Raw genomic sequence first — 14,893 nt, 5'->3', positions numbered from 1 at the left:
AGATGAATACATTGATTGCTTCATGTCTGGCAGAAAAGCAATTCTCTGGGAAAAGACAGGAAACTCCCAGCAATAGATGTATCCTTCAAAAAAATAAAAAGCAAAAACAAAACAAAACAAAACAACAACAACAACAACAAAACATAAAACAAATACCAATGATCTCTTTCTTTGAAGAATGAGTCTTCTTAAAACAAGAACACAGGAAAGATTCACAGGTCCCATCCCATCCCCGTCCCCCACCTTCAGGTTCAGTTCCACATGGTTCATCTCACTGCAGAAAAATGTGCACCTCTGTAGCAAATGAGTCCTGCTCAGTGGTAGCTAAGTTGTGGTGAACATTTTCCTGGTACAATTTTTGACATTTAAGTTTCATATACAACAAGATGCTTCAATAGCTTTTTGGTGAATTTCCACATCCTCACAGCTTTTGTTTTCCCAACTAATTCTTTTGCTGAGAGTCCAAGTGGCAGACCAAAGAGGGAGTTTTTATGGGAACTCTTCCAGTGATGTAATTCATCTCATCTATTTTCACCACTGTGGTAAAATAGAAAGGCCTTTTTAAATGCTGTTGGACTGAGTGTTTTTTAAAGAAAGGGAGAATTAAGCAGTCAAATGATAAGACAATTCTGTAAATAAATGGACTGTGAGAGTAGAAATATAAACATCTGGAAACCAAGACTGTTCAGGTCTCAGCCCCAGTGTAGCATCAATCCCTTTGTTGGTTCAGAACAAATCACTGTGTTTCCTATTTGCCATCTGTAATGTGGGACAAAGTACTTTGGCTGTACAAAGAACAATGTTAAGAACAATTATGTCACTAAAGCACTTTAAAAGCCAATTCTCAACCGTCTCAGTCTTTCCTCTCTTCAAGGCATGGCTGTTACACCCATCTTCACTTCTAGGTGGAAAGGTCAGCACAAAGCTCTGTTCCCAGCATGGGTCACAACCACTAAATACGGCTGCCCGACGGCTGGCTGCAGGGCATGCTGCAACTGCCAGCAGAAATCTTTAAGGTAATTCACAGACATTGCCCAATATCTCAAGTATACTGATTTTGCAGTCTTTCAAGCACTGCCAACTGTAAAACTACTTTTACAACCCCAATCACCACAGCATCTGAGCCCCCCGACCAGTAGTGCCTCGCAGACCGCCTGTTTGGAAGGCCAGTAATTATCCCCCACATGGAGTGGCACGGCAAAGCACAAGCAGGGAGTGATTAGTGGCCATCCACAGAAATCTAGGAGGGAACAGGGAAGTGGAATGAAGTCTCAAGAGTGCCAGGCTTGTCTGAACCAAAAGGCTACTTCAGTGCTTCTCAGCCCTTCCATAACTGCTGCTACATTTCCTTTGCAGACTTCCTGCATAGTTGCCCGTGTGTAACTTCCCTGGAAAGCAGTACTGTCAGCACTCAAGGCTTACAAGTCACACCCCTCACCCCTGGGGGAAGAGACACACCAACATGCCCCTAACTGAAGGAGCTAGTCTTTACTGCACAGAAAAAGCAAGTCTATCATAAATCCATTTAAATGGTCCAATCCACTTTGACAGTGAGGTGACAGGGATGAATCCTGTTTTCTTTAATGAAAGACAGTCTGCAATGCTAGTGATAGGGAAAAAAAAGTAATCAAAGACTACTCTAGTGCCTGTCCAAGGGCAGTGCACGTCCTCCAAATCTTAAAGGATCTCTAAGCAATGCATTTGGGCACCTCCCTTGGAAAGCTATCTCACAATCCTAAGTCTCTAAGTTCTTCTTGAGACAGCTTTCCTAGCCTTTTCCCCTAGGCCTCTATACGACACGTGTGAGATGTTATTCTATGCCTAGAAGTATGTAGAGCTACCACAACTTAAACAGAAGACAGTTGATCTCACTGCAAGGATTGTTCAGTCTGAATCACAGCTGATTGCTGTTAGCCATTGATTAGTCTTAATGCCATCTGATGTTCTGATGTTCACACCTTCTGATGGTTTGGTTGTGCCTTGCTCAATAACTGCCTTGCTGCCTACAGTATCCAAAAGGCGATTGTGTTCTTTCACTTTTTAGCACCACAAAGGTGGAACTGGCTGCTGCATGAACAGGGACAGCACCATGGGGACAGACTCCAGGTTGACAGGACCATGGCTGAGCTATCAAGCTTTCTTGGAGAGGAATCATACTGGGACTGAACTGGGAATCTAGGAGTGAAACCCTCTTACTGTCACCTCAGGAAACGCCTGCCACTGCCTCCTGCCCGCAGCAGGAGATAGAGCCCTGCAGCCAGAGCCCTGCAGCAAGCGAACAATGAGTGGAATTTCCTCTTTCTGTCCAGAGAGGGCTGTTTGTCACCAGAGAGATAACGTCCCAGGGCAGGGAAAAAAGGTTATCGGGAGACATACCGCACACAGTGCCACTCAGGACAGACTCCATAGGAAATCTATTTTGGGGGCTGTCACCCGTACTGCCATTAAAAGAAAGTTCAGTTAAGAGGATGAAAATAAATTTAATCTTGCTAAGCAGAAGTGGCTGGAGGGAACCACAGATCCGATACTGGTTTCTTTTACCCGTGACAGCGTTTCGTTTTGCCTCTCCACAGCACTCTTTTCTAAAGCCTTATGGTTCTCTTCTCCCTCCTTGCCTGTCCATCCAGTCTGCAACCTGTCCATATTGTAGCAGAAACAATTAGCCCTTTCCACAACTAGTCCTTTCCACACAGTGGAGTATGATGTAGGGGCTAACAGCTGGGTTGGTATAAAGCAAAGAAAGTCTCTTTCTCTTCAGGAGAGGAAATCAGACCATGTACTTACTGCTGGATTAAGGCCTAAAGGGTTTAGCTGTGAAAGTGCTAGCCAAGCAGCTAAGCTTGGGAATAATGTGTCTACACTAAACTTAATTTATCTTCTCATTTCACAAACAACATGTTTCTTCTACTGTATTTATTTTAAACATTCATTCAAGCTGTGCATAATATTTCAATCATTTTGAAATAGATTTACCCTCCTGCTGGCAAATGAATATGGCATCCCGCTGACTGCTGGAGAAAGGGCCATGAATTAAAATAACTGCTTTTAGTAAACTGACATGTGCTAGTTAGCTGTCTCCACACACCCTTTGGTAGTAAGGGTGAAGAGACCCCCTAAATAATAATAATAAAACAAACCCTGACGAACTGTTTAGATACTCAGGGGAATGTGGCACACCACTGCTAACCAGCTCACAGCAACTGCCTGGATGACTTCTGCATGTATGTGCTTCTTGAAACTCAACTACTCGCCCATAAACGAGTCAGCAGTGTGCAAAGCCCCAACACAAATGAGAGCAGCTGAGGTGTCACAGCCTCCTTCCTCTCCCCAGGCACCAAACTGATGTGGTTAGACACAAGTGAATTCAGCTGGGGAGAGCCTTTATTTCCCTCTCCCTTTTATTTTGCCCCCTTCAATTCACCCCTGCCTTGAACTGTCATGGTGTAGGCCCAATGCTTGTTCCCCACACAAGCAGAGGGAAACCACAGCACAATGGAAGGAATGTGAGCAGAGCCCCTGCTGTAGCAGGGATGTGGGAAACAGAGAAAGATCCTAAACCCTCCAGTGAATCTGTGCCCACAGCTTGCTGCTGCAGCCTGGGGAACCTCTATGACAGCACTGTCACTGGTCCTAAATCAAGTATAACCCTGTGACGATTTCACTGTGACAAGAATGAGGAAGGCTAAAGCCCTCTCTCTGCAGCTGTGAGAATACACAACATGTTTCCCGAGGCCAAGCTGACATTCCTGTGGTGGAAGCATCTGCCTGGTAAAGCTCATGACTTGAATAAACTCTCTGCTGCACGAGAAAGACAAATTCTCCCCATTCCAGGGAGCTGGACAGGCAAGGGGAGGCTACAAACGAGACAACCTCTTTCCACTTCCCATCTGCAAACCGCTCGCCAGCTTTAAGCACACAAAGCATTAAAGCCCTCTCTCTCCCGGGTGGCCACATCCCACGTAAGGTCTGCAGCTCAGAGACGAAGTTACTGCAGAAAAGTTACTGGTAAGAAAACCCGCCCCCGGGGCAGGCTAGGATGCTAAAGCCCACGCAGGGGAGCTGTCAGGCCGAGCTGAGCGATCCACGAGGATCTGTCTTCTGTCTTTTTGCCGCTGGATGGCACCCCTTCCCTCCGGATCAGCTCCGCAGCCGGCCGGGAGCCTGAGCAGGAGGCAGTCCCGAGCTTCACGTTGGCAGCGCAGCTAAGTTAACAGTGTGAACCGTGGCAATCTTGAAAGAGCAAAGCAAGAATTTATTGGAACTGTTCCTTATTTTATTACACAAAATTTAATGCATTTAGTGACTTATTTTTGGCATGAGCTCTGCTCGCTGGATATATTTAGCCACTTCACAGAAGTGTTGGGAGACTTAATTCACTGCAATGAATTCAGAGGTGATGTGTAAGTGGAGGGCTGGGGGCTGTAAACATCACGTCCGCAGTGGCACCTAAAGCACCCTTAGCAGATCTTACGGTAGGTGAGGCAGGTTAGTAATGGCGAGGCTGGGTCTGGGGAGACTCATATTCCTTTTGTGACTGTTCTGCAACTCCAAGCAAGTTGCATTCCCTGCTTAGAGCCTCAGTTTCCCCAGCTGGAGAGAAAAAAGAGAAGAAGAAAAAAAAAAAAAGGCAGCAAAACAGGCCACCTTGGGAAAGCTTTGAGTTCTAGCTCTGTGTTAGTTTTGCAACAGTGCCCAGAAGTGCCTGCTCAGCTGCAGCCACCCTCTGATTTGGGAGTGTTTCTGGTGCGCTGCAGAGCCTACAGAAACTTGCACAAAGGACTTGCTGCCACCATAGCAATGTTCATAAACCATTATGTTACTGGATGGTGTCTCCAGAAGTCCGAATTACGAACTTTCGTGCTCCTGTGCTGGGAGCTTTACCAACACAACCAAAAACTCCTCGCCAGCACCCAGAAGGGAGGTCACTGCCCAGTGCCCCCTGCTGACCACCACATGCCCCTTGCCCAGAGGGGAGCAGGCACAAGCAGCTGGGGCTGTGGGACAGGCTCGTTGGAAGGGGGTAGCCACCACCCACCACACTGGGCAGTTTGGGGCTCATCTCCCCTTCACTTGGGAGATGAGCATCCATTGACTGGTCCCTCAGTGCCCCCTACACTCCGCCAGGGTTTGGGGTGGCTTAAGGCAGGTCCCAGCACCCCAAATTATCCTCACCAGGCTCGTGGTGCTGATACCCCAGTGTTTGCGGAGCCTGTGGGTTTTGTGGTGGCCCCAGACTTGAGGCACAAGAGCTTTAAGGTTCAACCCCTCCACGAGGAACAGCTGCCTGAAACAGAAACACCCTCCAGTCTGTTTTAGCTCATGGCTGTGGTATGTTGGCCCCCAAAACCCAAGCAGGGGCTGGGTTATTTCCAGCACCAGCTGCCACCCCTGTGTGGGGGCACCAGGACCCCAGAGCTGGCACTCCAGGGCTGGGCAGTACCGCCCTCCCAGTGGGGCTCAGCACCCAGGGCTGCTGCGTGGGCTCCTTGGCTCTGGTGCACAGGGCTTTGCAGCAGCAGGGAGGGTGGTAAAGTAGGTCCAGCTCCAGGAGACAGAAAGCTAACAAAAAGCCAAAGCAAATAACAAGTTTGCAGCAGTTCCTGGAAAGGAAGAAGAAACCTCTTGTGTTGAAGTAGCTGTGCATCGAACTGCCAGAGTCCCTGTGCTCCTTCTCCTTTAGCAGTTAACAACCAAATGTAAGAAACACAGCTCCTTTTTGGCCTGCTCCCTAGCTATGGGGATAAGGAGCAGGTAAGTCCCCTCACCAAGAACACTTGCCCTGGTGTGTTTGCTGTGGCCATTCATACTGGTTGAAGTGGCTGCTCAGCTGCAAGCACACCTGGCCCTCACTGACACACCTGCTCACCCGAGGCCTTGGTGGGGGCAGCTCCTTCCCTGCTGCTGATGAATGCGAGGTGAAGAGCTGATGAGGGATGTTATGGTGGCCTCAGAAAGTTGCCTTTCCTTCTTACCTGAGATTCTTTATAGTAGGTTTAATATTGGGGTCTGTTTGCTAATCTAGGAGCCTGAAGAGTAGAATTTTGTCAAATCTCTGAGATGTTCCTTATCTGACAGAAAAGTGTGAATTTTATGTGCATGGATTTCTACTTCTACAGATGAAAATATTAATATGTAGGTTAAATTAGTTCTTTGTGTGACCTTAGTCTCATTTCTTTTCTAATATGTTAGAAAAGCTTGAGCTTTATTTGCAAGTTCTGCTTTTACAGATGAAAATCATAATATATAAGTTATGCTAGGTATTGTGCAAAAGTATACAAATAAGGTCTTTGAAGTGAATTTATAAACCACAGTCTCAGATGTGCCTCTAGACTACAGCTCTAATTAGCACCAAATGCAGCAACACTCAGTTTGATGTGGGAGAACCTACATTGTTAGGAAGCGGGCTGAAGTCTAACAAACTAATTTCACAGATGTCATTAAAAATACTATATCAGCATAACAAGGCAGCTTGTAAAAATCTGTTATTGTAATAGTATAATAAAGTGAAGCTGGCTCATTTAACCCAGAATCTGCAGACCAATGGCTCTTTGCTTGGGATAGTAGGGGTGGGAAACAGCAGCTGGGTTCATCAGTGCTTTTAATACAAAGCTTCAGGCATAGTCATTTACTGTCACTGTGAACATTAAGAACGTGTATGAAATATTATCAGATAAGTCCAGCTTCCTATTAAATATTTGCACCAACAGAAGTTATAGCAGATTTCCCATGTAGTTAATGTCTCATTAAGACTGGAAATCAGAGACGCTTGCTGGGCAGAAGAATGACAAATCCTTCCTTTCCTAATGACAACAATTTTCATACTGTAATATATATATGAATAATACATACATATAAATAATTTATATAAACACTTCCTCTTTACTAAAGGGAACGTCTTAGAATGGGGAAATCCCTCTCCATTGCAAAGATGCCTGTTAGAAACCCACGGTTGTTTAGAAATTGACCTTCAGGGTTCAAATATAATTCTTAGGTGTAGGAAATCAGTAAGCAGTTTCAGATAATGCCAGGTGCTTCCAAGGAAAGTCTGCCACGTGTGTGTATAGACGATGGCTTCTGTGGGCCTTTATTCTCATTCACAGCTGGCCTATGAGCATAGTAGATAGCATCTCAGATGCTTGACACAGGAAGATTTTGGCATCTCCTAACTCAAAGCATCAAACAAGTGCTTAAGGAAGGGTCTTCATCCTCTGGACTAAGGAGTGATTGAGTGGGAACAAAAAGGCTTCTCCAAAATACAACTGAAAGCAGGTTCTAAACCTGATATCTGTAATTAAGCAGTAAGAATAACTTTTTGTTCTCCCCTTCCAGGTTCCTCTGATATGCAGACACTGAGGCAGGTACATCTCAAATATAAAAACCTGTGGGATAGAACCCAGCCAAAGGAGCTCTGAGACTGTGAGGCCATCACAGCTTCTACTTTATAAGCTGCAACACTTAGAGACGGTGACATATAAAGCTAATTCTAGTTTTGCATATTTAAGCTAGATCCTATTAAATGTTTGAACTTGGGGAGCAGAACAGAAGTACTGGGTGAACACTACACCCCTAGAAAATAATAGCTAAATTACCACTCATTTCAATGGGAGCAGGGCTTCCTGGTGAGGTCTGAGTTCTGAACTTCAATGTAGAGATGATTTTCTGCTATTCCAGTTGCCTCATGGCTCACAATCACATGATTCCAACCATCTGTTTTGTAAACTTTCTGATTTAAGCTTGAAATACTTGAATTCCATCTGCCTTGTCCTCCTGGGAAAAGCAAGAAGTAGCTTTAGTACCATCACATTCCTTGTTTATTTTCTCTCAGTTTGTCCCAGAAACTTGTGTTGGGAGGGGACATCCCCCATTATCATCCCTAGGGCTTCCAGCATTGCAAAGTTAGCCTGCTTCTGGGGGTACCGATGGGCTGCTCCACTTTATGCGTTATCTATCACTTGTTCTTCACCTGAGGAATGCAAACTATTAAGATCTTATGAAAATGCTAAAACGTGCCTGGGAAGTGCCCCACCAGTCTGAGGTTGTCTAGCACTCTGGTGTGAGATCTCTCTACTCTACGATCTCTTTATCTCTCTCTCTTTTTTTTTTTTTTTTTTTTTTTTTTTTTTTTAATGAGAATGCAGCCTGAAGTGGGCTGCAAACTCTGTCTAACGCTAAATATTAGCAAATACTAGAAAAGATTAGTATCAGCATGTACCCTGAAAGGAGGGATGAAAAGAGACTCAAGGGACCTGAGCTGTGGTGGATGCTGTTGATCACCTTCCATCTTAAGCCAAGCTCCTCTGAGATGCTGCCAGATGGACAGCCAGAAACAGATGCTTCTCAAATTGTTGGTTGTTTTCAAAAGAGGTGTTTTGTTGTTGTTTTTATTTTGCTTTGTTTTGTTCTGTTTTGGTTTTCCACCAAGGATGCTCCTGGCCAGATTTTGCTGTCAAAGACATCTTCTTGCTCTGATAACCTTCAGATTCTGCCTCTAGGCATTTTTGAGCAATCTCAGTCTTCAAATTTTCCTATAGCAGACAACCGGGCAGGCGTATTGTGTGAGAAGAAAATACGTGATACTTCTATTGATGATGCATAGCCAGAATGAATCCAGATCACGCTGAAGCGAAAAACAATAGAGACATGCAAAAAAACACTCACTTTTATGGCTAAATTGAACAACTGTGGCTGAATACACAAAAGGAACAGCTCTGTGGTGGTTGAACACAGTATTTAACATAACTCTTTTTCATAGCCCAGGCTTGCTAATTAAACCGGTGAAAGCTATTGTACTAGAAACTTAGCAACAAAAGGTTGTGTGTGGAGGAAGGAAATGGTGTACTTGTGCAGTTATGTATTTCTAAGGGTTTATCAAATCTGCAGAAAGATCAAGCTATCTCTCAGGACCACCGTGTGTCTGAAAAAATACAGGAAGTGCCTTTGCCTGACCTTTATACACAATCAGAAGATTCCTTGGCGGTGCTTGTTTTTGCAGACTCTTACTCCACCTCAGGAATGCTTTGGAGCACTGTGTTTCCCTGGGGTTTGGGGATAGGTGAGAAACATGAGCAGACAGACAGGCTGGTAATACACACAGCATTGCACATATACATTCTGCCAACTGCTGGTTGAGTACCCTAAAAGAGTGAACAGTCGGAGATGTCTATTAGGTCAGTTGTGGTGCTTGCAGGGAGGCTGCATGTTCCAGCACTCGGCACAGGGCTGTGACCCAGTTGCTGGGGCATGGGGCAAGGGCCTGCTCACAGCTCTGCCACTGTCCTCATGCAAGACACTTCGCCTCCTTGAGCTCCAGCTACTCTATCATGCTCTCATTCTCTCTCTCTCTCTCTCTCTCTCCCCACATGGACAAAAGATGGAGCCTAGGTTTCTGATTGAGACACTTCAATACCTAAATTAGGTCTAATAAACGCTGGCTCCAGAGGCACAAATTTTCTGGAATAAGAATTTGATATTATTTTACAGTGATAAGGATGATGATTGCTACTACTACAGAGATTTGTTGTTTTCCTTTTAGTTGAATTTAATTTAGATGCAAGTTCATGCTCTTTCAGCAGGCATGAGAGGGGAGGGAGAGAGTGGGACAATATGATGTCTTAGAGAAGAAAACCACCATTTATTTTGTCACATTTTTTTACATCATCTTCTTCATACAACAGTTTCATTGTAACACTTAATACAGTTTTAAAAAACACCAAGATTACTTGCAAAATTATATATATTTTAATATCCAAAAAGTACATTGCATATATATAGTAGCAAAAGCCCCATTTTCATGGGTAATTTCTTCATACTTAAATTTTGTGATTATTGCAGTAATGTTACTTATAAACAACCCAAAAGCACTAAGACCTAAACTGATTAGCTTGATCTTATTTTTCTTTTTTGTTAAATAATGGCATCAGTGCTTCTGTTTAAAGTTATGAGCAGACTATAATGTTCTGGTTTCAGGCTCTCATCCTGCAATCGGATGCACATGGACCAAATCTTGCACCCACACAGAGTCCCAGAGGTTATGTCTAGATTAGATATTTGTGATCCTGTTAATTGGCTGCCAGTTAATACAAGTTAGCTAATAGGTTGTAGATGTAAGTCTAACCCATGATAGACATCTGTTCTAAAACACGAATGATTGTGGTTTACCCTTCTGTTTATGGCACCAAACCACCATTTGTGGATCATCAAATTAGCACGTGCAAACTTAGAGATGGCTGAGAATTTTCAAATGTTTAGCATTTAAACGAAAACCCATAGCAAAGTCTTCAAAAGATGTTGTGAGAAGTATTTGATAATTTTCCCTGTGAAGTGGTTAAAATGTTTCCAAAGTTCCAGATTTTGGTGAAAAATAATCACAATATTGAAATAGGTCACTTTAAAATGTCAATGTATGTTTTCAATCAGCTTCAATAGAAACATGTTAGCTAAATTGAGTTAATTTGCAAACAACTATGACGGGCTAATACAAGAAAAAAAATCTACTCTAGACAAACCCAGGAAATCTGGAAGGTTCTGGCTAATTTGGGAGTCAATTATGGATCCAATTGCAGGACCAAGACTATCTCCAACAGATACATTACTCATGTCTTATTTTTTTATTTTTTTAGCAAAAAAGTACAAAGCTACAGCCCAAATGTACAGATTGAAAAGATGTACAAATTACATTAAAAACACAAACAAAAACAACCCACAAACAACTGAGCTGATAGTAAAAAACAAACCTGCATTTGTGACCGAGGTCAACTCGTTTTATTTAATCTCTCTTTTAAAACTGTGAGATATAGGGAAAAATAAATCTGCATAATTTATACAGTAATTTGCCTTCTGATTTGTTGACCCTTTGAATGACGGTCTGACAAACGCACAGCGTTCGCGAATCGGTAGCATTTAGCGATCCCTAAGACTCTGGCAGAGCTCAAGGGCCTGCTGTCATTTATTTTACTTCACTTTTGCTTTCAAAGAATGTCTGTGCTTGATATTAGGTTACTTTTTGTTCTGGTTTCTGATGTTTCTGGAGTTAATACACAGTCTACTGAAGTTGTACAGCCTAGAAAAGTTCCTTCAATGCCCTTTACTTCTTAAAATATACATGTACATATATATATATGAATATATATATTTTCTAAATTTCCAGTTGGGTGAAAATCCTCATCTGCCTTAAAGCTAAGATTCCAGTTGTGGTCCCCTGCAGCCCAAGGTCCTCGTGACTTTATGGTCAAATTGCCTACCCTCTTCAAAGTGAGAAAAAAAAAAATGTAGTCATCTTTTCCTAAGACCCACAGTTGGGTCTATGTCTTGTCAACCTCCTTTGAATTCTTAAAAATTTCTCTCACTGAAAAGCTAATAATCATTCCAGGTAAGGTGAACAATCTTCATAGTCAATTCCTACAGAGGACATAAGCATTAAAAAATAAAAATAAAAAAGAAAATGCAGAGTACTGGCCCAAAGAAGCATCCATCTCTCAGTTCAAGACACAAGAGGCAAAGTTACAAAAGTAAAAGGGTTGATCCAGGAATAACCAATATCCAGTTTTAATTCTTGCCCGAGAAACGCCACAATTATCCATTAAGGGTCCCCCCCAAAAACATAAAAATACCAGAAGTAAAGAAGAAGTCCAATGAGACTGATTAAGGCCACTTGAAGATAAAAGCATCTAGTAATAGCTGCCCAAATGTGGTGATACATGGGCGTTGGGATGGCGAGGGACATTGGGGTTTGGATAAATGCTTCCAGTAGGGGAGGTCCAATAAGGTGAGGCAGCTCCAAAGAAACTGGATGATGTGACAGGCATAGAAGAAGGGTGTGGGGGTACAAAGTTCACCTTCTGCTGATGGGCATGGTAAGAAGGCATGTAGGAGATATCTGATGGATACTTGTACATTGACGATTCAGTGGGGTGAGGCTGGAGAGCCTGGGCAATGCCATGAAAGTCAAATTTGTAGGCATACCTTTTGCCATGCACTTTGGTCATAATGTTCTTATCATAGTAGTATCGGAGGGCTCGGCTCAGCTTGTCATAATTCATATTGGGCTTGCTTTTGCGTTCTCCCCAGCGCCGTGCCACTTCATCAGGGTCCGTCATCTTGAATTCCCCATTGGTCCCTTCCCATGTGATACAGCTGGCGTTGGAACTGTCCGACAGCAACTCGAGGAGGAACTGCCACAGTTGGATCTGCCCGCTCCCTGCAAAAAGCAAGCCAAATGAAAGGAAATGACATTGTGCTTCCTGCTTAAAAGCAAAGACAAAGGCAGGAAACAGAAGGACTATCTCGATCTTTACTGGGAACTGCTCCTTCAAGCCTTAGAAAATCTTATGCAGGAATGGATAAACTATTCCCAGCAAACAAGTTAGTCAACCCTTTGTTCTGTTTATGAGTTTGAGGTCAGATTAGATTCCATAATGGTCGCCTTTGGCCTTAAAATCTTTGAGCTATTCATAAACAGGCCTTTTCCCGAGCATAGCGTTCTGCAAAATTTTTCTCTGAATGGTTGACAGTGTATTTCAAGTCTGAATTGCTTACTCTTTACCATGGATATTATTTTGGATACTTACAGTTTATTTGCCAGTTGGTAATCTGAGATACATAAGATTATTTCTTCCCCAGATGAGATGACGTCTAGTTTTATTTGGTGTAGTTATACTAACAGTAAAGGTAAAGAACCTTATGAGGGTGTTTCTTTCACTATTGCCTTCAGACTACATCAGTAAGCAGTAGTGTCAATGCAAAGTGCCTATAGATGGCCCTCTCCTATGATTAAACCCAATTTTTTGAATTTCCATTACTACTCCTAGCAGTATAGGAATTTGTTTAGTTCAAGCAAGATTTAGGCAACATCTTAGTCCTCAAAGGCAGGAATTGTTTCCTTAATACAACCTGCTGGGGTCAGTCACTATGTTGTGACTTTCAGAGATGTTTTGTGCCTTCCTTGCTCTTAATCCGCAGCAGACACTGGAGAACAAACCTGTGCTGCAAATCTGAGAGAGTGTGAATTAAGTCCCCTAAAAGGCTCTTCTTTGGGAATACTAGTTTGGGGTAAGCACACTCAGGATGGTGATTTTATCCTGATAAAGGTGATATTGCACCAGTTTCCTTACATTACTGTGGTGATTTTTGCAAAAGCAGTTTTGAGTCCACAACTACTAAGACCCATGGCCCTCACAGCCTACCCCAAAAGCAGACAGCTACTCATTCAGTACAGACTGGAGCAATAGATCACATGGAAGTGACAATGGTGGTCTGGAATTTAAGAGGAATTTACCTGGATTGGCAAGACGGCTACTGGTAGGCCCCAGGATTTGATATGGATCTAAAAAAAACAACAACACAAAAGCTATTTAAAAACATGTCTCATCAAAAAGAAACAACAATTCATTATTATTTATTCTAGAAACGAGATCAAATGTTCACTTTCTTGCTTCACTTGTACTGCCTTTTCTCCTAGGCTATGGAACAGACCTGATATGTCTATTTTTTTAGCAATAAACTACTAATTATTTATGGAATCCAAAATGGCACTGTTGTTCTGACAGTGGTTTCAGACTTGCCTACTTTCAAAGATTGTAATCCCTTTGGACATACCCTACACTTATGTGTCAATTAGAACATTTAGCTGCGTGGAAACAAACAAGTGTGGGAGAGCAAAGAAATAACAAATCAGAAGCAAATATATTTCTTATAAAAATAGCTGGTCAACAGATGAAATTTTCAAATTCACTTGTTAACTGTCCAGCTTGCTTCTCTCTGCGGTCAATGAAAAGTTCACCCAACTCTCCCTTGCTGAAGCAAACAGAACATTAGACAAATGAGAGTAACAGTAGTTTTATCACTGGCTCCAATGAGGCTGAGTGTTTCTTGAAAACTCCACGATGCATTTATTAGGAATGAATTCCTTCCCTTTTTGTGGGGCCTCCTCAGCTCTAATGTCTACACTTCTCCTTTGCTTCCCTCTGTTTTTGGTGATTTGGATCTACAGCATTTGCTCGTGGATTGAATTGATGCCAAATGAACCAACCCCCTAAAAAAAAGAAAGATAGAAAGCAGCTGTGCAAAGCAAAGAAGGTGGTGTTTAGCTTTTCAAAGGCCCCTCGGGAAACTAGAAGGAAACACTACTGCTCGCTGTCCGGCAGGGTTTGCTTTTCTTATTTGGTTTTCTTTGACGCTGGGGAACCCCCATGATTCTGTTTGGAGATGCTTCCATTGAACATCACTGCAACAGAGCTGAGGGGTTAGTGAGCAGGCACTGCACTGCTGCAGCATTAACAGCTCCGTGCCTTTAACTGCTTCAGGACCCATTGCACTGCATATCATGATGCTTCAAAGGAGATGCAACTGATGCTAGGCACTGCATGTGACTCAGCTGAAACAAGGATGTTTCTTTTGAATGGGGAAGGACAATGCAGTAAAATAGAAACAGTTTGGAACAATTGCTGTCACTGCAGGGTCACAATTGACTCATAATTCTAAGACTTCCCTGTAAGGCTCTGCATGTTTGTTCTGTGTCCATGGCTGTTGCTGGTTGACACATTTATTCTCCCAATCTAGTACAGTTACTTAGCAAATGCAGTGGTGACACAATCAACAGTTACCTGGTTGGGGCCGTTGCTGTTCTGTTGTCTTATTCACATTTTGTGTCCCTGCAACAGGAGGGCCTGTAAAAATAGGAAAGATCTTACATGTACTAGAACAGACAGGGAGGAATGGTCAGACAAGGTACATTGAACAGGAATTATAGTGACAGGGAAGTTTTCTAATCCTAAGAGCTGGTATTTTTGAGATTGCACTAGAAAAATAAAAGGTTTCACTGGAAACTTAAAATTTAACTGTAAAATGAAAGTACGTAGACTAGGCAAGGAAAAATATTATAGAATCATAGAATCAT

The 14,893-nt window shown here is 42.9% G+C and overlaps 1 protein-coding gene and 1 long non-coding RNA gene across 10 annotated transcripts in view; one reads left to right on the top strand and one right to left on the bottom strand.

Moving 5' to 3' along the window:
- Positions 1-444: 444 nt before the first annotated feature.
- LOC139999419 (uncharacterized) lies at positions 445-2,531 on the top strand. Its single transcript, XR_011804866.1, has 2 exons — positions 445-1,016; positions 2,045-2,531. It is a non-coding gene; the product is annotated as an uncharacterized lncRNA (long non-coding RNA).
- Positions 2,532-9,611: 7,080 nt separating this feature from the next.
- FLI1 (Fli-1 proto-oncogene, ETS transcription factor) overlaps positions 9,612-14,893 on the bottom strand; it is an 89,412-nt gene continuing 84,130 nt past the window's right edge. For all 9 annotated transcript variants that reach the window (XM_072027597.1, XM_005019654.6, XM_005019655.6 and 6 more), the window contains 3 exons: positions 14,601-14,663; positions 13,274-13,321; positions 9,612-12,196 (listed from right to left, as the gene is read on the bottom strand). In XM_072027597.1, the coding sequence (XP_071883698.1) occupies positions 11,667-12,196; positions 13,274-13,321; positions 14,601-14,663 (641 nt within the window). In that variant the 3' untranslated portion in view covers positions 9,612-11,666. The remainder of the gene's footprint in view (positions 12,197-13,273; positions 13,322-14,600; positions 14,664-14,893) is intronic.

The sequence above is a fragment of the Anas platyrhynchos genome, chromosome 25, assembly GCF_047663525.1.
Source record: "Anas platyrhynchos isolate ZD024472 breed Pekin duck chromosome 25, IASCAAS_PekinDuck_T2T, whole genome shotgun sequence".
Taxonomy (NCBI): Eukaryota; Metazoa; Chordata; class Aves; order Anseriformes; family Anatidae; genus Anas; species Anas platyrhynchos.
This window is presented reverse-complemented; position numbering and strand designations above follow the sequence as displayed.